The 24,638-nt window shown below is 42.3% G+C and overlaps 2 protein-coding genes across 2 annotated transcripts in view; both read left to right on the top strand.

Annotated features, from left to right (window-relative positions):
- The first annotated feature begins 161 nt into the window (after positions 1 to 161).
- On the top strand, positions 162 to 14,027 carry psmd2 (proteasome 26S subunit ubiquitin receptor, non-ATPase 2). Its single transcript, XM_080515129.1, has 21 exons — positions 162 to 307; positions 2,227 to 2,283; positions 2,375 to 2,539; positions 2,912 to 3,033; positions 3,568 to 3,792; positions 3,890 to 4,048; positions 4,308 to 4,452; positions 4,975 to 5,035; positions 5,189 to 5,335; positions 5,420 to 5,526; positions 7,201 to 7,328; positions 7,471 to 7,558; positions 7,648 to 7,810; positions 7,907 to 8,008; positions 8,111 to 8,262; positions 8,350 to 8,433; positions 9,637 to 9,805; positions 11,483 to 11,577; positions 11,682 to 11,808; positions 11,903 to 12,021; positions 13,338 to 14,027. The coding sequence occupies exons 1-21, from the start codon at positions 185 to 187 to the stop codon at positions 13,518 to 13,520; spliced, it is 2,721 nt and encodes a 906-aa protein (XP_080371255.1). The 5' UTR covers positions 162 to 184; the 3' UTR covers positions 13,521 to 14,027.
- An 804-nt stretch (positions 14,028 to 14,831) lies between these two features.
- LOC308141310 (eukaryotic translation initiation factor 4 gamma 1-like) overlaps positions 14,832 to 24,638 on the top strand; it is a 43,680-nt gene continuing 33,873 nt past the window's right edge. The window contains exon 1 of the mRNA XM_080511406.1: positions 14,832 to 14,876. The gene's annotated coding sequence lies outside the window, so the exon portion shown is untranslated. The remainder of the gene's footprint in view (positions 14,877 to 24,638) is intronic.

A 24,638-nucleotide genomic window follows, 5' to 3' on the forward strand; every position in this document is an offset into this window, starting at 1 on the left:
TGATTTCTACACACAAAATGTGGACGAGTGTTGTATTGAACTGAAGTAACCATCACAAGCTGCAGTGACAGCTTGCCGCCAACAGGAAGCGCTGCATTTAAAATGTCCACCTATTTTGTCCAGGAAGTGGACGGTTCTACCGGCTCAGTTCCGTTCGCTAGCGTCAGTTCATAGAGCCGCAACCATGGAGGAGGCAAAAAACAAAGAGACAAAACAGACCGAAAAGACCGATGAGAAGGACAAGGACAAGGAAAAGGGACCGCAGCCAGCGGGCAAGGATAAGGACAAGAAAGAAGAACAAGAATTGGTACATTTCCGCGTCTTTTTTCTAATGAAATGTGTGCTAACTCGCGCTGAGAGCCGGACGTGTTATTTCACCTGAGTCACTGCCGTTTAGACATCATGGATGAACAGGCCCAGAGGCTTCACAGCCAATATGGAGTGATTTAGAAACATTAATCTGTTAGACTGTAATCAGACTGCTTGAGAAATATCACCCTATTGGCTTGTTAAGTTGTTATCGTCCCGGTAAGAGGTGCAGATAAACTCCGTCCTGAAGCTAACGTTAGCCTCGCCTGTTAGCCGCTTTCTCCACTGTCATCAGTGTTAGCTTTGTTAGCATACGGAGCTAACTTAGCTTTGAGGACATACAGGGGTCTCCAACCCTGGTCCTCGAGATTCCCCTCTCAAGTTGCAACACACCTGATTGCAATGAGGGGCTCATTGTTGGGCCTTTTCACAATCTTGATGAAGACATCGTCATTAGATTCACGTATACTGAACCAGGGAGAGAGCTATAACATGCAGGACAGGGACTCTTGAGGACCGGAGTTGGAGAACCCTGTGACACAGCAGCTCATGTTGACAGGTCACAACACTTTATAATGGCAGCAACATTTGAAGTGTTTGTCTTTATTTTGCATTTGCCATTATAAGATTATTGTACTCGAAACAGTTTAATGATAAAATAAATGAGATCCACCCCTATCCTTGTAATTCATAATGAAAACTATTAAATGTTCAGCAATTAGTCTCCACTTATCCAAAATCATCATCTGGTCTTAAAAACATCAAAGTAGAAACTGATATGCATTTTGCTTAAGTGGCACATGTGTTAATGAACACTTGACAATATGTCTAAAATATAAATCAAAAGAAGCTGCAGTCATTTGCGAAGTGCATTAATGTTAAGTTTTACTTTCAGTAGAAGTGTATGTTAGTAGTTATAATGTTATATTATATGTTAGTAGTATTTTACTCACAGATGGGTATATTTCCCATTGTGGCACATCTCATCTTAAAAGTAGTTTTTCTCTTTCCACTCCTCAGACATTTAGGTTTTTAAGACATACCTACTTGGCTGATGAGAAGAAAGATAAACTACTTATGATGAATCTAAAGGCATAATCACATTAATTGAACGCCATCTCTTATTGTGACAGCAACTTGTAAGTCTTGAAAGTGAGCTGACATTTTTGGAAGTTAATATAATCATATTCTAACCATTTGTTTTCTTTAATATCACAAATTAAGAATATGAGACAGAGTTGTAAGAAATTAAATCAAACTGCAAATTTTGTCAAATTTTACACAAATGTAATAAAATGAAAAAAAGTAAGGATGAAGGAACAACAAACGAGTTAATAAAAAAAAAAAAAAGTCACAGCACATTCAGAATGAATGGGATCCTATTTGGACAAAAGATAATTAAATAATTAAGCCCTAAAAATGACTGGCCAAAGAGGGTTTGATTGATAAGTCCAAAGAATTTTAGTTTATGCTCAGTTGATGCTGAAAGGTAAAACAAAGTTTGAACTTTTTAAACAGACGTGGAGTTGACTCTTGCTCTTTGGAGTATGAGGTCAGTCGTGAAAAAACATTTTTTGTATGTGAATAATTGATGAAGTGGAGAAGGATGTAAGGCAGCCCAGACATCTCTGCACTAAGTGAGGTATGGATGTATTAAACTATGGCACAGTGACATTCGACATGACTTAGTTACTGAATTTAAATCGTGCTCTGATGGTTTCAGAGGACTTTATCACTTTGTGGCAGACCTACTTGATATGGTTTTGTTATGGCAGTTATCTTTCCATTCTTGCCTTTTTGTTTTTTATGTACCAGAACTATTTCATCACAGATGTAAACCTACATGGACACATTTCAGTTTATGATTGGGAATTATGTATTGAGCAACTGATCATGTTCTTGTCACTCTTTCATCAGTCTGAGGAGGACAAGCAGTTACAAGAGGACCTGGAGATGATGGTGGAGAGACTGAGTGTGAGTAGTCACTGTTTTTCAATAACTTTGTAGCTTTGTTTTTTTAAAGAACAAAATGCTCACACTGTCATTTTTGTATTGCTGTTCATAGGAGAAGGACACAGCGCTGCACCACCAGGCATTAGAGGAGCTGCGCAGGCTGATCCGATCCTCCACCACGTCCATGACTTCGGTGCCCAAACCGCTCAAGTTCCTTCGCCCGCACTACGGCAAGCTGAAGGAGATCTACGACGGCATGGCCCCGGGGGAGAACAAGGTAATGGTCTTCTGCGTTACAATGTAATCTTGAGTTGGCGAGACTATTTTAGAATATTGCCAGAACAACTTTTAAGTTTGTTTTTTTTACGTTGTGTTGCAGATTATGCCTGGCTAAAATAGCTATATTTTTACTCACAACACCCTTCTGTTTTAACAGCCTCATGTTTGACACCTCTGCTCTAAAATGAAGCTGTCACTAAAGCACTGTGTGCTGGACTTATTGCATTGTAGCTTTGTGATGTCTTGTCATGAATACACACCACATTTTTGATATTGGTTTAAAATATGTTATGATGACTATTAATGTGTCGTTAAAGTGTAATCTTTGTGAATGTTTTGAAGTTAAGCCACGGTTTCTGTGCGTCTGCAGCGTTTTTGTGCTGACGTGGTGTCGGTGCTGGCCATGACCATGAGCGGTGAGAGGGAGTGTTTGAAGTACCGCCTGCTGGGCTCGCAGGAGGAGCTGGCCTCATGGGGACACGAATATGTCAGGTAGGTTTAACAGGAGCAGAGACGCAGCGCCCTTTGCGTGACCTTTTCTGTCTTTCTGTGGTTTTGAATTGGTGTCAACAGCTGAAGGATTTTCGTGTCACATTAGCAGATAATTTTACTGATGGGTTGTTTTAGGTTTACTTCATTTTTTGAAGAAATTATATCAAGGGAGTAAACCGCTAGTGGTCAGCCTTTTAGGTTTGAGCCATTTTTAGTCTGTCAGGTGTAAAGACAGTGAATAGGAACATTTACAAAATGCTTGAAGATGATGCAAACAATTTCAGTCATTATTTTTGATCAGTTTTCTTTTATGTTGAAATTCCAACCCGACACCGGTAACAGTAACAAGTGTTGAATCTCACATTAAAATGACTCTGTGGAGTCCCGATTCGTTAGTTTCAGGTTCTGATTTTCTTGAAATTAATGTTGGATAAAGCTTCCTGGACTCATCGGGCTGGTTTCAAATTGTTTCGTTTCTTGTGATCATCTCGTTGGAGAAACTGGAAGTTGCGCTTACTGAGTCTCGTCTTCCAGGCACCTCGCTGGTGAGGTGGCTAAAGAGTGGCAGGAGGTGGAGGAGAACGACAAGACCCAGCAGGAGACTCTGCTGAAGCTTGTGAAGGAGATTGTGCCCTACAACATGGCCCACAACGCCGAGCACGAGGCCTGCGACCTGCTGATGGAGATCGAGAGGCTGGACATGCTGGAGGACTACATCGACGAGAACGCCTACGGGAAAGTCTGCCTCTACCTCACCAGGTGGCTCATCCTGTTGCACACACAATCCAGGAAACACACTGATTGTCGGTGTGATTTGATTTAACGTGACTGTGTATGGTCTGTTTTCCCCTCATAGCTGCGTGAGTTACGTTCCTGAGCCTGAAAACTCAGCGTTGCTCAGATGTGCCTTGAACATCTTCAGGAAGTTCAACCGTTATCCAGAAGCCCTGCGCCTGGCTCTGATGCTCAACGACGTGGAGCTTGTTGAAAACATCTTCACATCCTGCAAAGACATGTGAGTTCCAAGACTGAATGGCCCAAAACATGGAAATCAGTAGAAAGTCAGATTAAGTTTTTTTTTTTTTTTTTTTTTTTTTAAAATAGCTTTTCTTGAAATATTTTCCCAAAATAACAGAGGAAAATGTAACACGGGAACATAAAACCAGACACTTAAGCCCCGTTTACGCACCATTTCAAGGCAAAACACTTTGCTTTGGATGTTTTCCCATTAATTTTAGATTCAGTGTTTTCAACAGAGCCTTTGTCTCTCCCAGAGTCATTCAGAAGCAGATGGCCTTCATGTTGGGGCGACACGGCATGTTCCTGGAGCTCAACGAGGATGTGGAGGACTACGAAGATCTGACGGAGATCATGTCAAATGTGCAGCTCAACAGCAACTTCTTGGCTTTGGCCAGAGAGGTATGAGAGGACAAGACTCAGAAATATAGCAGGCCAGTTCATATTATGATAGAATAACTTGTCAAATTTTAGAAATGATCTTTAATGTCGATGCATTTTTACATCTGTGTAGTAATCTTGGATCACCTGAACTGACTCACCTGACATACATTTCACCTGGTGGTCAAATAATTATATTGCAGTTAAGGGTATAATTTCTTACAGCTGGAATACGTTACCTCTTGGGCTGGATTAGACTCTGTCCGTACGTTTGACACCCTTACAGTAGAAACAGGAGAAAATTATACATTTACTGATTTTGTAGTGCTTCATCTACATTTCATAATAACTCCTCAAATCCATTATCTGTGAAATACATCAAAATGACTGTCCAACAGAATGACTTTGTTCACTGACACTTGAAGAAGAATAATGCAGGATGATTCACAGTGAAGATGGAGAATGGCGTCATAACCTCAGCGACTCTTGTGAAGATGATTCATGGCCCTGTTATTTATAATGTGGCTGTTCTGTCCTCCTCAGTTGGACATCATGGAACCCAAAGTCCCAGATGACATCTACAAAACCCACCTGGAGAACAACAGTGAGTCAGCGTGTTGAGATCAAGCATGCTCATGTACATTTGTCAGAGATCGAATCAACTGTGAGGATGAGGTGGATGCAGTGGGATTTTCTGGGTTTATCAAAGGAGACACACCTGCAGAGTGATGACGGACTGCGGTTCTGTTTGTGGCAGGATTTGGCGGCAGCGGCTCCCAGGTGGACTCCGCTCGGATGAACCTGGCCTCCTCCTTCGTCAACGGCTTTGTGAACGCCGCCTTTGGACAGGATAAGCTGCTCACAGACGACGGCAACAAGTGGCTTTACAAGAACAAAGATCATGGTATGAGAATTATACTCACCCAATGTTTTTAAGACTGTCGTCTTATTTTCTGCTGTGTAATCACACCAAATGATGTGTCCCCAGGTATGCTGAGCGCTGCAGCCTCTTTGGGTATGATCCTGCTGTGGGATGTGGATGGTGGTCTGACCCAGATTGATAAATACCTCTACTCATCTGAAGACTACATTAAGGTATTTTTTAATACTTTGACATTTCGGTAAAGCACAAATACGTCTTTATGAGAACACAGACTGACTTGAGTGTCAAATTATAAAGGCAATTATTCAAATTGAGGTTTAAACTCCTTAGCATCTCTGCTGGTTCTTTGCTCTCAAGCAAATCAGGAAAATGAAAATTAATTTGTGGGTTGTGATGGTGCATCAAGTTAACACAGATAATCCATGAATTCTGACCACTCTAATCAAAGTTAGCAACACGAACTTCATCGGTGTAAAGTGATGACACCTAATTCTGCTGCTTTGGTCCAAACGCTGCTTGAACCGTCACGGCATTGTGTTTCCATGACGACTGAGTATGCAGGACTCGTTTTTGCTGCACCATCGCTTCTTATTTGTTCTCATGGCTTTGCGCACGTCCAAACATTTGACTGCTACGGTGCAGTGATCCATAGGAGAGAAAGCTCCTCTCTGTGAGACATTTACCTCATAGTCATCACTCCTCCTTTGATAGTTGTGTGTGTTCATGAGGTTGTTAGACATAATGTCCAGGTTTAGATTTGGAGACGTTTGTTAGTTCTTTGAACAAATGTATTCTCATGCATCAAGGCACATGCTCATCAGCCTACAGCTATAGATGGAGGCTTTTGGTTGTGCTCTCTGGTGCAGTTGATCCCACAAAACACTTAAACTGTAACTGGAGCTGTACTTGATTAACTTTAAAACGGGTTTCAAAGCTCCCAAACAAACAAGTGCAAAGACCAAGAAAAGCCCCTCCGGAACGACATGCTACCAAGTCGGCTAAGTAACCAAGGCCTTGTTTAAACAACAATGTTTTTAAGTGAAAATGGAAAATTTGGAGCCAATGAAAATAAAACCTTTTGAAAAGGTTCCCAAGGTGGAACTTTTCAAACATGCTCCGTCTCTGTGTAAATGGGTGGGCAACACAACTTTTCTGAAAACCTGTTGCTGTACGTGCACACAACATCTGTATTAATTAGTTCATCTCCCAGTCCATATTCTCCTGGGACTTGATAGATTTATTGTTGAGTCACTGTAATAGCAATCCAACTTGTTCATTAGTCCATATGAATGTCTGTGTACTCCTGTTGTTCATGTTTATAGTGCATTTTTCCCTGTATGCATGTGTGTGCTTTCATTACAAAAACAAACGGTGCCAACTAGTCCCCTGGCATGTTAACTACATTTTCAGTGTTTCTGCCATTTCCTTGTAAACGGACATCACTTACAAAACATTGTTGTGTAAATGTGAAACTTTTCTGAAACGAAAAGAGGATTTTTTTCTTGGAACTGTTTTGAGTAGTTGAAGTCTGCAGGTTTGAGATTAGCTTAACAGAGAGGCCTGAACATTTTCCATATTCACAACTAACTATTAAATACTGTTACTGCAGCATGGGCTGTGATGTCATTAACCCTCACAAAGAGATTGATAGTATTTTAGTTATGATATTTGACTGTACTTTAATATTCTTTCAGCAAAGGTTATTTCTGTTTTCTAAAGAGACATTTTCAGTGTTTCAAGCTTCAACCCTCCTCACAGCAGATTAATTCGTAGTGAGCAGAATTCATTAAACTCACTGTATTAACAGAAAACTTTAGTGGCTTTCAACAAGTTCAGCACCTCTCAGGGAAATTTCAATTTCCTCTCATCTGTATCTACCTGTGCAGTCTGGGGCCCTCTTGGCCTGCGGCATCGTGAACTCGGGTGTGAGGAATGAATGTGACCCAGCTCTCGCCCTGCTGTCTGACTACGTGCTCCACAACAGCAACGTCATGAGGATAGGAGCCATCTTTGGGTGAGTGAAATAGCAGAAAATAGGGGGTTTTACCTTTACAGCTCAGACCTTAGATTTTTCTGCTATATATAAAGTAGTTCTATACGTTGGTCTGTAAAATGCGAGTCCGTATCTGTCGTGACTGCTTTCCCTGTGGTTTCAGACTGGGTCTTGCCTATGCTGGATCAAACCGAGAGGATGTTCTTTCTTTACTACTTCCAGTCATGGGAGACTCCAAATCCAGCATGGAGGTATACATTGGTATATGTTAAAGCTCTCTTGTTTACTTCAGCAGATGTTTTTCTCTTTTTTTAATTATGTGTGTTTGAAACGCGTTCAGGTGGTGGGAGTGACAGCTCTGGCCTGTGGTATGATCGCTGTCGGGTCCTGTAATGGTGACGTGACCTCCACCATCGTCCAGACCATCATGGAGAAGAATGAGCAGGAGCTGAAGGACACATATGCCCGTTGGCTTCCTCTTGGCTTGGGAATGAACCATCTGGGTGAGCTTTTTGCCGAGTCACAGTTCAGTCCTCAGTCCATCTTTCACTTCTTTGAGATGCAGAAGTCTTACAGAATCTTGTCATTTCTCCACTCAGGTAAAGGAGAAGCGATCGAGACAACCCTGGCAGCTCTGCAAGTTGTCCCCGAGCCGTTCCGCAGCTTTGCAAACACACTGGTGGATATCTGTGCATATGCAGGTTGGCCCTGTTGTTGTTGTGTCATCCGAGTCTTCATGCTACCGTTCTTTAGTAGATCGACAGCCTGTGCAGTGTTATGACCTCCCTCTTCTCTTTCTCCAGGTTCTGGCAATGTACTGAAGGTGCAGCAGCTCCTCCACATCTGCAGCGAGCACTACGAAGCCAAGGAGAAGGAGAAAGAGGAGGACAAAGACAAGAAGGACAAGAAAGACAAAGACAAGAAGGAGACTCCCGCTGACATGGGGTCACACCAGGTATTTTACTCATGTGGTCTGAGCATTTCGAGTAGAAGAGGAAAGACAAACAAGGAATTGAGGCTGATTTTTCATATTCCTTCTCAGGGTGTTGCTGTTTTGGGGATCGCCCTGATTGCCATGGGAGAGGAGATTGGATCTGAGATGGCACTGCGCACATTTGGACACCTGGTCAGTAACCATCAGAAAACTGACACATTGGTCTCCTGTTTCACTGTCTTGGAATAGTTTTGTGATAAATGTGAAAATGAGATGAATTTTCTAGTAGCATTTGTTGAAGAAACAGGCCAGTTCATTGTAGACATCAGAGCTGTGCAAAAAATATCAACGTTAGTTATATTGATATTTTAACAGTATAATATCGATCAATCAATGGCTTGAATGTATAAACATCAATATACAAATGATATTTGTTTTCAGGGTTGGTTAAAGCAATACAATATTTTTTCAATAAATTGGAACAAAAGTGAAACCAATAAGTCTTCAACTCCTTCACCAATATAAGAAAATGTACGTGCCTGTTATTAGATTACGTTAGGGACTTTATATCGGAGTGTAAATTATGTATCGAATTACATCATACCGTAATCGGGTATGCATCGCATCGTGACTTCCCTGACGATAACCAGCCCGAGTGGACATCTAATATCAATAAAGTGCATATTTATTGATGCCCAAAAGTCAGCTCGGTATACCCCTTGTGCTCCAGTGTTTTGTTGAAGTCTGTTTAACACTTGTACATGAGGTCTCATTGCACCTTCCAATGTGAAACCAAGAAAAAACAGGCATTATGTCAGATAGATGAATTGTAGTAATGAGTATATCAAAATATATATTCACATGATTTCAGATTTTTTTATTTATTTATATATTTTATTCAAAACGTGATACCAAATTAAACATTCCCTTTTGTTAATCAACTTATTATTTACTTCTTCTGGTCCACATTCAGTTCTCTCAGTAATCAGAATGAATGCAAACATGATTTCACAAGTCTATTTTTTTGTCTTGTCATCAAGAGTATTTTAGTAATTATAAAAGTAAAACAAATGATCAGGAAAACGACTGATGCTGCAGTCTTTCACATACCGTAACAGCCCCAAAAAATTACTTTGGCTTTTGTGAGGAGGCAGGATAGCAAGAAAGCTCTTATTCCTGATGGTTTTTGACCCTTAAATCCAACGGTACCTCATTTCACATTGAATTTATCTCACATAGTCCAGGTTAGTGCAGTTTCTTAGAGTGGAAGTTAATCTCTTAGTGGGATGGACATCTGTCGACCTATTATACACTGTTAAGAAATATTTAAACAAAATCAAAATCCATTTTGATTTATAAGCTCCTATAAACTAATTTGTACTGTTGTGTCATCAGCTACGTTATGGCGAACCCACACTGAGGCGAGCGGTGCCTCTCGCCCTGGCTCTCATTTCCGTGTCCAACCCTCGCCTCAACATCCTAGACACTCTCAGCAAGTTCTCCCATGACGCCGACCCCGAGGTCTCACACAACTCCATCTTCGCCATGGGCATGGTGGGCAGTGGTGAGTCTGGGTCTAACGTGACATTTTCCCTTCCAGTGTTTTATCTGCTCAGTTACTTCCTTACAGTGGTACTGGAGGTCAAAGTAATGCCATCCAGTGTTGCTAGGGGTACGTCCGAAATGTCCCTCCTATCTCCTTTTCTATCAACTTTCACTTTACCCAGGAAGTGTTTTGTGTTGCGGCCATAGGACGGTCTGAATTCTCACTAAACAAAGGAAAGGAGGCTCGTTGCTTCCTTTAGAGCCTCCTTTAGGTTGGGGACCACTGGTGCATCCTTTCGCAAAGGAGGCGAGCTCATGCTGCCCCACAATTCCTTGCGGCTTCAACATTTAAAAGGACCCGCTCATCCGAGCAGTCAGGGAAACTCACGATATCAGAAAAAAGACGCAGATCATGTAAACTACCAAAGCAATAATCTGCATTTAACAACTTTAAATCATCTAAAACCCAAATACGCTTTTTGTAGTCTATTTTCAAGAACTTGTTGTTCTTTCCCCACCACGGCAGACATCACTAACTTGTACCACCGTCGCATTATTGTGACGTCACTAAATCAAAGTGTGGTTCGACTGCCACACTACCGTGATCGCCTTTCACTAACTCCTTTAAGAAGCCTTCCAACGCCTTTCCATAACCCCTTGATGTCATCCACAGGGTTAAGGTAAAGTCTATAGATAAGGAGGGACTTTTCGGACGTACCCTAGATGTTTAGATCATTTCTGAGATATTTTGGGGGAAATATAATAACAGCTGTTTGATCCGAGTTCAGAAGTAGAAAATTCCTGCTGATACATGCTTTAAATGCCCTAAAGACGAGCTCCTTGTGTCGACACGACGCGCATCTTTAACAAATTGTAGCATGTAGCACGGCTGAGAGTAAAATCCTCCTGGATCCAGTGAGCAGTTAAACTAATGAGATACATTGGGCCAACTCTCCTGCTCCAAATGTCACTTGAGATTAATTTGTTTGTGTTGTAAAATCTTGCTTTCGCCTACGCTTGGTATTTTGGTAGAACATAATCTACAGTCTGCACCTCACTTTTGTCATTGATATTTACAAAAAAATAAAACCTACAAACTAGACATTGCTTGTACTCTCTCGTCTACCTGCTGCTGACCTTGCCGACAGATGACGCCATGTAATACTTGCCAAGTTGTATCCAGGATCATTTACCAGTACTTAGTTCAGTATTGGACCTCGCCCTGGTATTGGTGTCATTGCATTCCCATGTATGAGGATGTTAATAGCTGCAACTCAAAATCCTGTGATACATAGTCTGTTAATAAAGAGTTTTCTTTTCAGGACATGTTCGATTGCTGGACTTTAAACTGTAAATACATTTTTTTTTTAAACAGTCATGGCATTTCACCGTGATGTGTTGAGCTTTATCTATGGTTACTGAAGTTAGCAAGCTAACGATCTAGCACTGGCCTGTTCAGTGTTTTAGATCCAGCATCTATTCTGTCCTCAATTCCCAAAAATATCTGACTCATAAACTGTCAGTAGTCTAGGAGTGCGTTTTCTCTATGATGGATGATGGTTCTCAGTAGAAATGGGACCTGACACTACACATGCTTTATTATTCTCGAAGCAGAATGCCATCGCCTCTGGATGTGCCTCCAGTGTCCACCTCTGTCAAACACTCACCCAGCGCTTCATTTTTTCCATTTCCTCAGGCACAAACAATGCCCGTCTGGCTGCCATGCTGCGGCAGCTGGCACAGTACCACGCCAAAGATCCCAACAATCTCTTTATGGTCCGACTTGCTCAGGTGGGAAGCACTTACAAAGGGAGCCCTGTTGCAAGGCAGGGTTCCCCCCCCCCCCCCCAGAAAAGTGTGTGTGTATAGACTGAGTTGTGTTTGCACCTCCACAGGGTCTGACTCACCTGGGCAAAGGCACACTCACACTGTGTCCCTACCACAGTGACAGGCAGCTGATGAGTCAGGTGGCAGTGGCCGGTCTGCTCACCGTGCTCGTTTCCTTCCTCGACGTCAAGAACAGTGAGTGTACTTCACTCCCAATACACACACACACCCTCATCCTTTTCTGATCACTCATTGACAGAACGATTTGTTGTTTCTGTGTGTGTTCCAGTAATCCTGGGTAAATCTCACTACATCCTCTACGGCCTGGTAGCGGCCATGCAGCCACGCATGTTAGTCACATTCGACGAGGAGCTCCGACCGCTGCCCGTGTCTGTTCGAGTGGGACAGGTAAGGCCTCAACTTCTAAAAAGTAACCGGAAACATGAAAATGTTCATACAGCTCGGGGCATGTGCGGTGTGACCTTGTCACCCTCAGTATGATCAGACAAATGTTGACGCATTGAAAATCACTCGTTTTATTAGAGCTTCTCTTCTTCCTCCACTACTTTAAAGATTAATGCAAGACACAGTTCAAACTCCCAAAAAAACAAACGTCTCCTGCAGGACTCTTTTTCTCAGGAACATCATCATTAGAATTGATTCAAATGTCATGGGTTCAACACCTTTCTTTGTAGAGTTTGCATGTCCTCCCTGTGCTGCATGAGTTCTGGTTTTGATTACTCACTTTTTAAAGGTAGTACTTAAAATGTATATTTATTTTCCTGCAGGTTGCCACTTTCAGTTACATTTTTTTTTTCCAGAAATGTCAGATTATTTTGTTGAAATAATCACAACAGATCTATAAAGAGCTCAGAGAGACAATCTAGCAGATTCCCACTGTACAAACAAAACTTAGAAAACTGCATTCCATCTTTGCTGCACGCACATCAATCTGCTAAGTTGCGGTGGAGAGGAATCCAGGTGCAGAGAGTGCTCGGCTCTGATGTTTCCAGAAAGACAACGGCAATAAACCTGCCACAAACGTAAAGTTACGGTCTTCATTTCTATACGTCTGAGCTCATTCACAACATTGATAACCCTTTCATGATGAGTTTATGAAGTGGGCCGGAACTAACCAGGGAAAATCTGACTAATGTACCACTTGAAATGATAAACAGCTGTGTTGATGCCGAGTTCCCTGCAGAGTCCCAGAGCTCATCAGAGCGAACCCCTTGTGTCCAATTCCCACATTCTCAATATTAACACAACGTAGTTCTGCAGCTTCTCAATAGAAAAGAATCAGCTGGCTCCAATCCAGCTCGCTAAACCACCAGGCAAATTGTAAACTTGACAAGGAAAACATAGATTTTTTTTTTTTTTTCCATTCTTTATTAAGAGTTGTGCACACAAAACCCCGAGATCCGAGCTGAGATATTGGGGAAGGTGCCATGAAAGCTTGTTGCTGTCAAACCAGCCTCAAAGCCAAGCTGTCGGGGAGTTTGTATAACATGCAGAATGCAAGAGGAGAAGCTTCTTGGATGTTTCACTCTCTTTGCAAACAGAAGTTTTCATTAAAATTGTCTTTCTGTTGAGATTGTAGCAATTTTAGGTCACAAATGTTTAGTTTTGCAAAAACAACATTTTTCATCTTGTGTACTTTACATCTTAAATTTAAAGGTTTTTTTGACACTTATTATACTGCTCTTGTGTTATTGTGTCTGCAGGCGGTGGATGTGGTTGGCCAGGCCGGGAAGCCCAAAGCCATCACAGGTTTCCAGACTCACACCACGCCGGTGCTGCTGGCTCACGGAGAGAGGGCAGAGCTGGCCACAGAGGAGTACCTTCCTGTCACCCCCATCCTGGAGGGCTTCGTCATCCTCCGCAAGAACCCCAACTACGAAACCTAGGCTGCAACCGCGCTCACTAGCCGCCTCCTTTTCTCCCCCATTTCTTTGTTTTTCAGAGCAGCCCCCGGGGGCTCTTGGCCGTTGTTCTGTTTAGTGGTTGATTGCTTGGCTGAAAAGAGTGATGCAGTCCCGTCTCTCTTCCTCCGTGGCCCCAACACACACCGACAGGCCCCGCTTCATGGGACTGGTACCACACAGGAAACCAGCTGTTTGTACTCAATCACAGGCCAGTTCATAAGTGGGACCTCATCACCACCCTCTCCTGTATATGTTTCAGTAATGAATTCAATAAGAGCTGCCCAGCCAGTCGTCATCAGAAAACATGCCCCTCCTCCTCCACTACTGACACCCCCAGTCATCTTTTGTAATAAAAACATTCAAAAGTATGTATTTTACTTCCTCATTTTTATTTAGATTTTTTTTCTTCTGGTTTTTGATTCATTTTTTTGTTACAGTTCTGTTTAAGGTTGAATTAAAAATAAAAAGTCCAATCCACAAGGTGGAAAAGTGTTTTCTGCGTGTTTGATTAACAATAATAGTCGCAATGGAGATAAATTCTTGAATGTGTCACAGTTCCTGAAGAGTTGACATTTTTTACGCATTCTACTACAAGAATGTCAAGAGTTTTAAAATCTGCTGTGGTTCTACAAAGTGAGACTTCTGGAATTCCTCACGGTTCTGAACTGGGATGCTAGAATGTGTGAGGGCTCTGGAAGTATTGGGCATTTGCAGAGTGCTATCACATTGTAAATGAGTGTTCTTGAATCTGATGGTTCTAGGATGCATCACAAATCCAGAGTCCTTGGAACTCTCAGGTGGTCTTGGCTTTCAGAAATGGTTCTAGAATGCCTGAATCGGTAATGGTCTAGAATATACTACAGTTCCAGGACATGCAAGATTTGTAATCTCTAATTTCTTCTCGAACTATCGCATTCTAGAATGCCAGAGTTCTTAAATCTGCAATGGTTCCAGAATGTACGGGTGTAAGTTTTGCAATGCATCTAAATGTATTTTAGACTAAGTAGAATTCTAGAATTGAAACCTCCCGAACATTCGAGAATGGAAATGCTCTGATTCCAGTATCTGTATCATTATCTCATAAAGCGTTTATTACACAACTTTTTTTTCCAGAATAAAATCACTTATTAGTTCTGATTTATGTCTTGGTAAATATCTGGAGTCGCCCTCGAGAAGCCTATTGTTGACGTGCATTCCGGGTGGAGACCAGGTGGAAACACAGACGCTCCACGCGCTCACCAGGAAGCGTTCACGTGACGGGATTTTGCCGGAATGAGTCGCTACCGGCTTCCGGGAAGATCTTCCTCCGTCCGGCTCTGCGGACTCAAGGAGAGAAAGGTAACGCGGAGCCTCCAAGCTCAGCTCTCTATTTAAATGTTACTTTTACCCCAGTACAATGTCGCGTCCCGGGACCGGGGAGGGTTGTGGGGAACTCCGGTTCTCCGTCTCGGTGTGGGGTTCCGACTGTCTGCGGGGCTTTCTGCGCTCAGCCGCTGCCGCCGTGTTTTCAGGGATTAGCCAGCTAGCCGCTCGTTAGCATCCCGTGCTAAGGCGACGTGGGTGTTCTTTCTTCACTCAGCGGAAAACACTCGGAACAAGTAGTTTCTGTCACGACACGGGGGAAACTTTGAATACTGCGTGTAATAGATTTCACAGAGAAAGCGGCGGACTGACTGTCGCGTCCCGGCGCGGCTGCTTTCACCCGGTTAGTGGCGGTGATGTCGCTTGCTGTACATCGGTTGTGATTAAAACGTGTTTAGTTTTTTTGTTTGTTTGTTTTCTAAGCCGGTACATGTTGTTTACTTATCCTCCCCAACATGTCTATACTCCCGGTGGAGCTGTCGTGGATTACACGCCCGCTGATAACTTGACACCTGAAGCCATGTGACGGTGATCTGAAACCTCTCTGCGTTATTTACGCGTCAGTGCGTAAAGGTGGCACAGTCGTCTGTTTGTACACATTACTGTGATCACTGGTCAGATGTGTAGCTGGGGCTGCGTTGGGATGGGTGAGGCTTCCCCTGTGCAGATTTTTGGGAGCTTGTGAACGCCTCCATCGGGGTGTGACTGGGTGAAGTGATGGTGACTTCAGGTTGTCAGTTGTTGTGGATGTGAATCTGAGCGGGATCGTACGGCTGCATCCAACACTGATGAATGGGACTGGGCGCAGGCTGTCGCAAAGGTGACGTTGTTGTGAATCTGTAGCGGGATGTGAGTCACTCCCGACTAGTTTGTTGAGGGTACTCCTCGTTGTCACGAAGATGCGTCGGCAGCACGCGCACCTCCGAGGGCGGCTAGCATCACCGGCTATCGGACCACCGTCCCGGTTTGTGGTCCGCCGGTCTCCTCTCGGCACCATCCTCCATGTCGCTGTGCATTTCCCAGCTGTCACGGCTGGGTGTGTGGTTTGTGAGGGGTGGCTGGCAAGGAGCCGGCTTGCTGGCACGTGCGTCGCGCCAACATGCAGGGGAAACCACGTGGTAGATCCAGGCTGGGCCTAGGGGAAGTTAGCAGCGGAGGCTAGTGGCACGGCACGCTGCAGCACGACTCTCCGTGTTGTGACTGGTTCCTTTACACGCTGGCATCACGCGTTCTGATGGCGATAGCGCGTGTAAACTACTGGGCTTGGCGTTTGCGCAACTTGACACAGGGGCGTGTCTCCTGACCTCAGAGGTGTCCCACAGTCTCACCCCGATGGAGCGCCTCTCTACAGGAGATTCATTTGGCCAGCCTGGTGCAGGCTCATGTGGTGGACTGCAGACATGTGACCTCGGATGAGGGTCCAAAATGGATGCTTGCTTCCCTTTGCATGGCCTGCAGACATCAGTGGCTCCTTCTTCCTCGTGCACTGATGTCAGAGGACGTCAATGGAAACAACAGTAGAGGTGCAGTTGTAGGTCACATGCATGACTCTCCAGATCCAGGTTGCCACTGCTCCTCTGACATAAGGACACTGCTGAGCGTCTCACTGGGGGAACTCAAAAGCTTTTAGTCTGGGGCATGTGTGAGGTTTTTTTTTCTTCTTTTGTTGGCAGGATGTGACAGTGTGAGGGACTGGGCGATCTGTGCTGGTAACATGATGTACCAGAACTCAACTTTGACACTATGTGTGCATCAATCGTGTTGTTGTTTTACTGTTCTGAAGATGTCTAGATGTTTGGAATTATTGTAGCTGAAAGTTGTAAAACCCATGTTACAAACTGTGGGTGTGGATCGTAAAAGATGAGATCACAGATATTTTTTTTACTGGTACGTTTTCCAAGCTTTCAGATTGAAATCAATGCGAGGAAAGTAATGTATTGTCATCAAGCTATATATACTACTCATTAATGGTTGTTTACAATTCCTCATGACATTAATACACTTTTCACAGTCACATCCATGAAAACAAGATATCGTATCCCACATGTCAGTATTTAGCAAGAAATAAAACATAAGAGACACAGAAAAATCCACCAAACAAATCTTCTAAAATGTGAAGCCCTTGTTTGAATTGGTATTTGGTAAAGTATTGCAGTCTGCCGGCTGACACTGAAACACTCCCATCGTCAAGCAGTTTATTTGGACATAAAAGTATTCAACTAGTTTTTATAGCTGTATGTTTTTATATGTCAAGTCTTTTGGTTGTTTTTTTTAATTTTTTTTTTACTTATGTGTCTCAGATGTTCTCCTGTCAACACCACTATGTTTTTACAATTCGTGCACAGTTTTCTGTAGTAGAGTGTCCAATTTGCACCTCAGTCAGTAGGTCTTTGTAGGATTTGAACTTAATAGCCAGTCTGCGCTGGCCAGCTTTCAGCTCTGGAGTTTAGCAAGGATATATCTATTCTCACAACTTTGCATGACCTTGTTCATGCAATATTGTAGGAGCACTGACTACATGGCTATATTTTCTAAACATGGGTTTATATTCAATTTGATATCGGTAACATTTAAAAAAAAAAAAAAAAAAGGTTGGGATAGGACCATATTGATTGTAATACTTTTCTTAACATCTTAAATAAAAGTAAGTGTTAGAACCTAACGGGTCTGCACAATTTATTGAAATTCAAGAATGTGAAGGCTGATGAGTGGATGCTCTCTATTCATTAGGTTTAAACATAAATGTGGAAGAAATCAGGGAAAACACACTCCAGAAATGTCATGTACTGTACGTAAACACTGTTGATGGCATTTCTGCATTTGCAACGAGATGCAAAACGGTAACGGTGTCTGATGCCAGAGTGTTCGTGCTGCTCACTCATTGAATTCAACACCTCTTCCCTAAGAAAGTGTTCATTTAGTACATCATCATCTGGATCACAGGCCTTTGATCTACTTTAGTCTTTCCCCTCAGGATGCTTGCAAAAGATCCTTGTCAGCCTTGAAAAATTGTAATGACCCTATAAACCTAAAAAACAGATTTCCCCAGTTTTCTCACTTTTCCAAGGGGCATTTCTTCATCTATCGTTTGATCTGTCCCGAAAAAAGATTTGCCAAAATAATGAAGTCACTCCCCATATCAAATTCTTCAATTTCTGTAAAATTATATCAGATCTCTCACTCTATCATGCCACTTTGGGTGTGTCCTAATTCAGCACCCAATACAAATGCATATCCAGCTTTACGCAGTGTCAATCAAGCATGGACCAGGGCCCTTCAACTTTTAGGTGTTTCTACTGGAAATGCATCAACATAAGAGGATAGTTTCCTGGGATTACAGTGCGTTGATGGTCAGGACGTACTATTTTGTGTGACACTGACTTGCAGTGGATTTAGTGTGAAACAACACATGGTTATGTTGCCATCTATTGATGTGTTTGTCCCCAGAGACTCGCAGCAAATGGGCAATGGTGAACCCCAACCTCAGAGAACACATTGGGAGACCTGCACTATGAATCACAAATGTATTGTGAATTGCGACATCAACATATGCAATCTAATTATTGCAAAAGACAGACTGAACTAGAATTGATGACCTTTTCACATAGAGTGCATTCAAGCTCTGCATGTCGGTATATTTGGATAAACAGATGAATCCTAATGTCCTGGATGCTCGCCCACATTGTAAACGTGTGTTGGAACTCATAAAGTGGAAAAACAAAAAACAGGGCCCAGTCATAGCTCGAGTAACTTAGGGGTCGTCTACCCTGGAATGCTGGTTCATGTAAACGAACCATTTTTGGCCGGTCGTTCCACACGAGGCGGTGTTTTTGAAGCAATTGTTTCCCCTCTGGGCATCTCCAGTTTAATAAATTCCTGGAATATCTCTTTAAAAAGCAGCATGAATGAGTAAGGCCCCATTCAAGTCAAAAAGCGTCGTTTTTACCTCTTCAGAAAATATTCATGTTTACTCAGCAACATTTTGAAAATGATGTTGTTGGCATATTGGGTCATAAGTTGGTTGTTTTTATATTGAAACCACACACCTGTGCAGATAACAACACGTGGAAACATTGACAATGGAGATGTTGTCGCGTTGCCTTTTCTTTATTGGGGGGCTAACTCAAAGTCGTACTTTGCCAAATGCTGAAGTGATCCAGCTGGGTGGAGGGAAACTTTTATGTCTGCATTGTCGTCACCCGAGTGCGTAATATGGTGAAGACAAACCTTTGAAGACACAACCAAGTTGTTTTACGAATGAGATCTGTGCATTGTAACCTACGCTTCTCAAATATATTCCGTCCAGCTTCGTCCTGTGAAGACAGTGTGTGTGGATACTGCATGTCCGGATCATGTGTCTACAGTTGAAAACTGAGAGTGGCTGTTCTCTCAGTAGGTGACATGACAGACTGCTTCTTCAGCTGCAAACTCTGTCCTCCTTCCCCCTCCCCCCTGCTCTCTCTCTCTTTCTCTTAATGCGCAGGTCATGCGAGTGCATGCAGAGGCTTATGCAACAGCTAAAGGACTCTGTTTCACTGGTGCTGGCAGCTGGATCTATACTGTACCACACGTCGGGCTAGCTCGGATGACGGGACGGGGGTTGGGATCGGGTGGGGTGAGGGGTGGGTGTCCAGAACCCTGCAGGGTGTTTGCCGTCTGTGCAGAGTAGGCTTTGCCTGGGATCGTTCTCTTATGGATTCTGTGGGCTCATCTGCAAAGAGGGGTGAGATGTGTGTCACTGTCTGGGGTCGTTTTAAGAAGCCGGCAACGTAGCGCTCATCAAGGACTTGTTGCCCTGCAGTCTCAGACAGGCAAAACATATGGTTATGGTGCAGTCAAGGTAAAAAGTTTGAATTACGATTTGTCCACATGAAGAGTTCAGTTATGTAATTTACATGACTTGTTCAGGCAAGCACTAAGGCACCATTTACACGACACCGTTTTCAAGTGGCGAAAGGAAAGCTTTCATTGTGTTTTGGGTTTTTGTTTCCACGATGGCAATGCTCAGAGCTGCTAAAAATCTGGCTCTTTGAAAACTGCTCCCAATGTGGAACTTTTTCAAAGTGCTCAGTCTCCATGGAAATGGAGGACGGGGATGCAACCTTTTGAAAATGCTCCACCCCCATCTCCATCTCCTTTTCTTAAAAAGTTTAATCGCACATCTGCAATTTCCACAAAGAGGAGAGGAATGACTCTGTTTTAGTGTGTTCAATCAAATAATGTGCTCTAACTCTTCCCAATTTATTACAAGTATTTGCGTTTTTTTTTTGTTTTTTTTACATTGAGCAGTTTGTGGTATGTATATTTTACATGCTGAAGAATACATTCGCAATATATTCTGCAGCTTTAGTTATGTGTTTGTATGTGATTGTTGCAAAATTAGAGTTTCCCTTAACCTGAACCAACTCAGTCCTGACAGCAAATGAACGATGACCAACTTTAAAACAGTGTATAAAGCTTCAGGAGCTCTAAGAGCTGTCTGCATGTTGATAGTGTATCAGATGTCTGTGTGATTGAAGTGAATATCCTATAAATTGCGCATCAGTCCATTTTGTATTTTGTTTTTCTGTTATTGTGCTTTGAAGAAAGAGATACCTACCATAAGTTTGATCTTTTTTGTGCACCTTTTCAATGATGTAAACATTCAATGGAGTGAGCATCATGAAATACGAGAAAATAAGCATAACGTGATTGAATAAAAAGATAAAAGAAAGAGGTTGCATTGCTGCTTCGACTTGTCTTGGTTCAAAACGAATCATCAACATGGAGCATCTACCTCCCATTAAGTAATTTAACATTAGCTGAACTTGAGACCACCAATGTGTCAAACTAGCACTGTAATACCATATCACAGCTATGCATATATATCATAACAAAGAAGGCCCAGTCATGTGGATTTTCTTTGAGGAATTGCATCACATTTCAACATTTCTGAAGAAATTACAATTTTCCGTGAAAGCTGCACGATGTATCACGAATTTATCATTATTCCAATATCATCATGCAGAATATCCATGTCACAAAAGGATGATTGAACTGTGATGAAGTAGGTTTTTATGAATTTTGCATTCATGCTCTGCAAAGTCAAAGTATCAGAATTGTAAATACAAATAAAAACTGTGATTATGCTCAATTATTGCACGGAAAATATGCAATTAAAACATTTTGACAACCCTCATTATTTCATACCTCGATTGCCTCGATTTGTTATCACAGTAATTGCCATTATTATGTGTTTAGCTGAAATCGTGCAGCCCTACAAGCAAGCAGACACTTCCACGGTTTTAACTGCTTGTTTCATATTGTGAATGTGAAAGAAGTACTACGTTGCGTTTCCTACATGGGCATTTGGGACTGTGCAGACGTTTGAGGCCAGGTGCGTGCAGTCCTTGCACGACTTTGCACAAGCAAGATGTCGTAAATCTGGAGCCGCATGCCGACCGCTGCAGAGGGCTTCATGTCAGTGATGCAGAAAGAAAGGAATGGGACTGTTAGTCTGAGAGCAGCTCTCAGGCCTGAGACTGCGAACTCGGCATTTCTTCTCTCTCCGTCTGTGTCCGTCGCCCCCTCTCCAGTCTCTTGCTGACTCTTCACTTACACCAGCGTAAGTCTCCAACGTCCCGAGGACGTTTTTCTGTGCCCCGGATTACGTCTCCACATTGTTAAAACTCCACTGTCTCCTGTTGTTTGTGTGTCGTGTCGTCATGGTAACGGTGGCGATTACAACCATTTCTGCAGTGTGATTTCCTCCTTGGAAGAAAAAAAATACCCCTGAATCATCATGACTCAGCCTTTTTTCTGTTTTAGTCTGCTGCTGTTCAGTGTGTAGAGGGAGAGGGGCTGTATGTGTGTCACTGCCAGGGACAATGTATGCTGCGGCTATAAATACCAAATGTGTCACTATTGTGAGGACCTCAGGGGGATGATTGTGCCGGATTCAGAAAATGACCCTTGAATGAAGAGTGCAATGGTATTTGAAAAAAGGCACGAGCTGCATTATGAGGACCTTTTCTCAGAAAACTAAATCAAATTAAAGTTTGAGGTTTTTTTTAAAATTTACTTTTAGAGAAAACATTTGATTGAAGTAGGTTGTGATTGCATCTGGGATAGGCAACTTTTATATTAAACCCTTATGGGCAAATTGTGACAAAGAGTTTCTACAACATGGACTTTTCAGAATGATGGCTGCTAATGTAGGGTTTTTGTGTTTAACCCTTTTTGTGTTTACCCAGTTTGAGATTTGGGACAGGCTTGGTCGAACACGCCGCTGGCTTTTTTAAAAGGTTGCCTCAGAGTGCTCCCAGTTGAATGTTGGTACAGTGTGAGTGTGGCGTGCAGTGCAAGTTAGTGCTCCAGTTGGTGTACTCGCTGCATCACATACCAATATGCCAAAAATGCTCCCGGAAAAGAGTCGTGAGCATTGTGTGTGAACGGTACAATGCAAACGTTCAATCAGGAATCTTTGAGTAGCATATCCAAGTCATTGGGGCCTTTAGTTTTGATGGCCTTTAGTTGGGAAAGTTTCCTCATTCTTTGTGTTGGTCTTGATCTCCTCCACCACATTGTCATTCATCATTGGTCTTTTGTCTGATTACTGATTATTCTTTAATGGCAATAATCGGTAGAATAATCGGTCAAACCCTAATAATATGTTTTTTTTGTGAATTAATTAATTTTGTGAATTAAATGGCTTATGGCTCGGCACAAGTCTAGTCGCCAACCTGACCCCCAGCCCCAATCAAAGCCCCAATCAAAGTTTATAATAATTAAAAAAAAACAACTTAAAAACTACATTTCAGTTTACTGTTTTTGCATTTTTGTACCCACTGCAAAATATCATATTTTATCAAGTAGTGAGGATTGTTCTTTCTTCACGTGCTCCACATCTTTGAAAAATGGGAGTGCTCTTCTTTTGGGAGCTATATGGTAATATCAATATAACTTAACCACTCAGGTTTTATTTTAAGTGTATTGTGGTCTTGCAACCGAAATGTGTCATTTTCAACATTGCCACTACAGTATGTGCTGGTGCAGTACTCGCCGCGTCGACGCATGCGGTGTCAAGTGAGGCAGATTAACTCAAGTACGTCTCTCACAACTTCTACTGCTCGATGCTGAGCCATGTTTTCTTTCTCTAATCCCTCGGAAAATAATTAACCACATCATCTCCAAAGAAATCTATTCAAGTATCTGGTCAAACTCTGAATACATCAAGATATGAATAAGTATTGAAAAGAATACACGGTTCACTTGACTGTCTGTTCTTCACCGACGTTGCCCTTTACTTTGTGGACAATAAACGAGCTGCTTCGTTGAGTTCGAGGGAATCCTGAGAGTGTGTATGGGGGGGTGTGAGTGTGAGTGAGAAGCGGTGCGAGGGTGGCATGAGGCAACAGTGGAGTCTCCTCAGGTTGAGCGCATGGTTTGCTGAGGACACACAGTGAACTCAGTCAGGTCAGTCCTCACTGTGTTGGTCTGTACTTGTACAGCACGTCCTCTCTGCATTCAGTGAGATAATACTTAATCTCTAGGGTTCATCCACGGTTGACATACAAAGGGGTCGAGACAGAGCAATTGGTAAACAACACAATCAACCCAAATCTAATACCACAAGTTGAGGCATGATGGCCAATCACAGGCTATGAGAGGGCAGGTTTAGATTTGCGTGGCTAATAATAAACTTCATATTTGTTTCATGTCATCCAATCAGCTGATGCACTACTTTCATTAAAAATGTTCATCGCACACGATGGCAAAATGCTCCGATTAGTTTAAGGGTAAAAATCGGTTCTATCAAACATTGGAATGTTATGTTTATCATTGTTATCATAAATCCACAAATGGCCAATAATGGAAGTTCAGCTAACTGCCACAGTATTTCTCTGCTGGATCTCTGCTTCAACATTATTGCAATTTAATTTTGTCTCCCAAAAAGTTGGGATTTTCCCCCATATTCGTATTTTTGCATTATTTTTGATTATATTACATGCACAAATACTATTACCATTGCTCACCAAGTGTTTTCGCTTGAGCAAAAATGCAGCTGAACTTTAAAAAGATGGTGTTCATCATCTTCCTTTAATATTGTGAAACATCAATATGGTCATATTGTATTTGTAACTTCTTAGTAAAATCTTGTTACTACACAAATGTTATGTTTAAAGGCTCCATGAATGATGAAGAGTTTTTCCCCCCCGTTTAACTTGTATATTTTGTAGAGACTATACATTGCTACAGATACTATTGACATTTTGTGCTGAGGCGGCAGTCACGTAAACAGTAAATTTGACTAATATAGGGACTTCAAAAAATATTCCGGTTGATTATTATGACTTTGATGTTCAGATCAACAGACCCAGACACAAATAAGTGACTAATGTTGACTCTGGTTGCTTGTTATGAAACATCCCAATGTATTTTCAGTTCGAGTTGTTAATCAGCATCAGCTGCTGCTGGTGCCGAGGTGACACACGTGACGTTGTATATGTATTTTTAATGGATTGAGGTTTGGGGAATGATTTGAAATTTCACACCAGGGTACATGAAGAAAGAAATGTTTCTTTTAAAAGCCTTTTGTCTTGCAGATAAAACAAAACACAGCTATGATTTAGGTTTTACTAGTTAAATAATACCAAACACGAAATAAGTATACGCGAAAGGACAGACTAGATACAACAGCATCAGCAGGGTAATGAAAGAACAAGCAATGCTTCTATATGTTTTTTTTTCCTGACAAAA

This window comes from Blennius ocellaris (assembly GCF_963422515.1).
Source record: "Blennius ocellaris genome assembly, chromosome: 2".
In the NCBI taxonomy this organism is placed as follows: Eukaryota; Metazoa; Chordata; class Actinopteri; order Blenniiformes; family Blenniidae; genus Blennius; species Blennius ocellaris.

Excerpts from the sequence above, each read along its gene's own strand:
- psmd2 (XM_080515129.1), top strand. The coding sequence starts at position 185 with ATGGAGGAGGCAAAAAACAAAGAGACAAAACAGACCGAAAAGACCGAT. Across the intron at positions 4,049-4,307 it reads TTCACATCCTGCAAAGACAT|AGTCATTCAGAAGCAGATGG; the intron begins GTGAGTTCCAAG and ends TGTCTCTCCCAG. Across the intron at positions 8,263-8,349 it reads CTGACATGGGGTCACACCAG|GGTGTTGCTGTTTTGGGGAT; the intron begins GTATTTTACTCA and ends ATTCCTTCTCAG.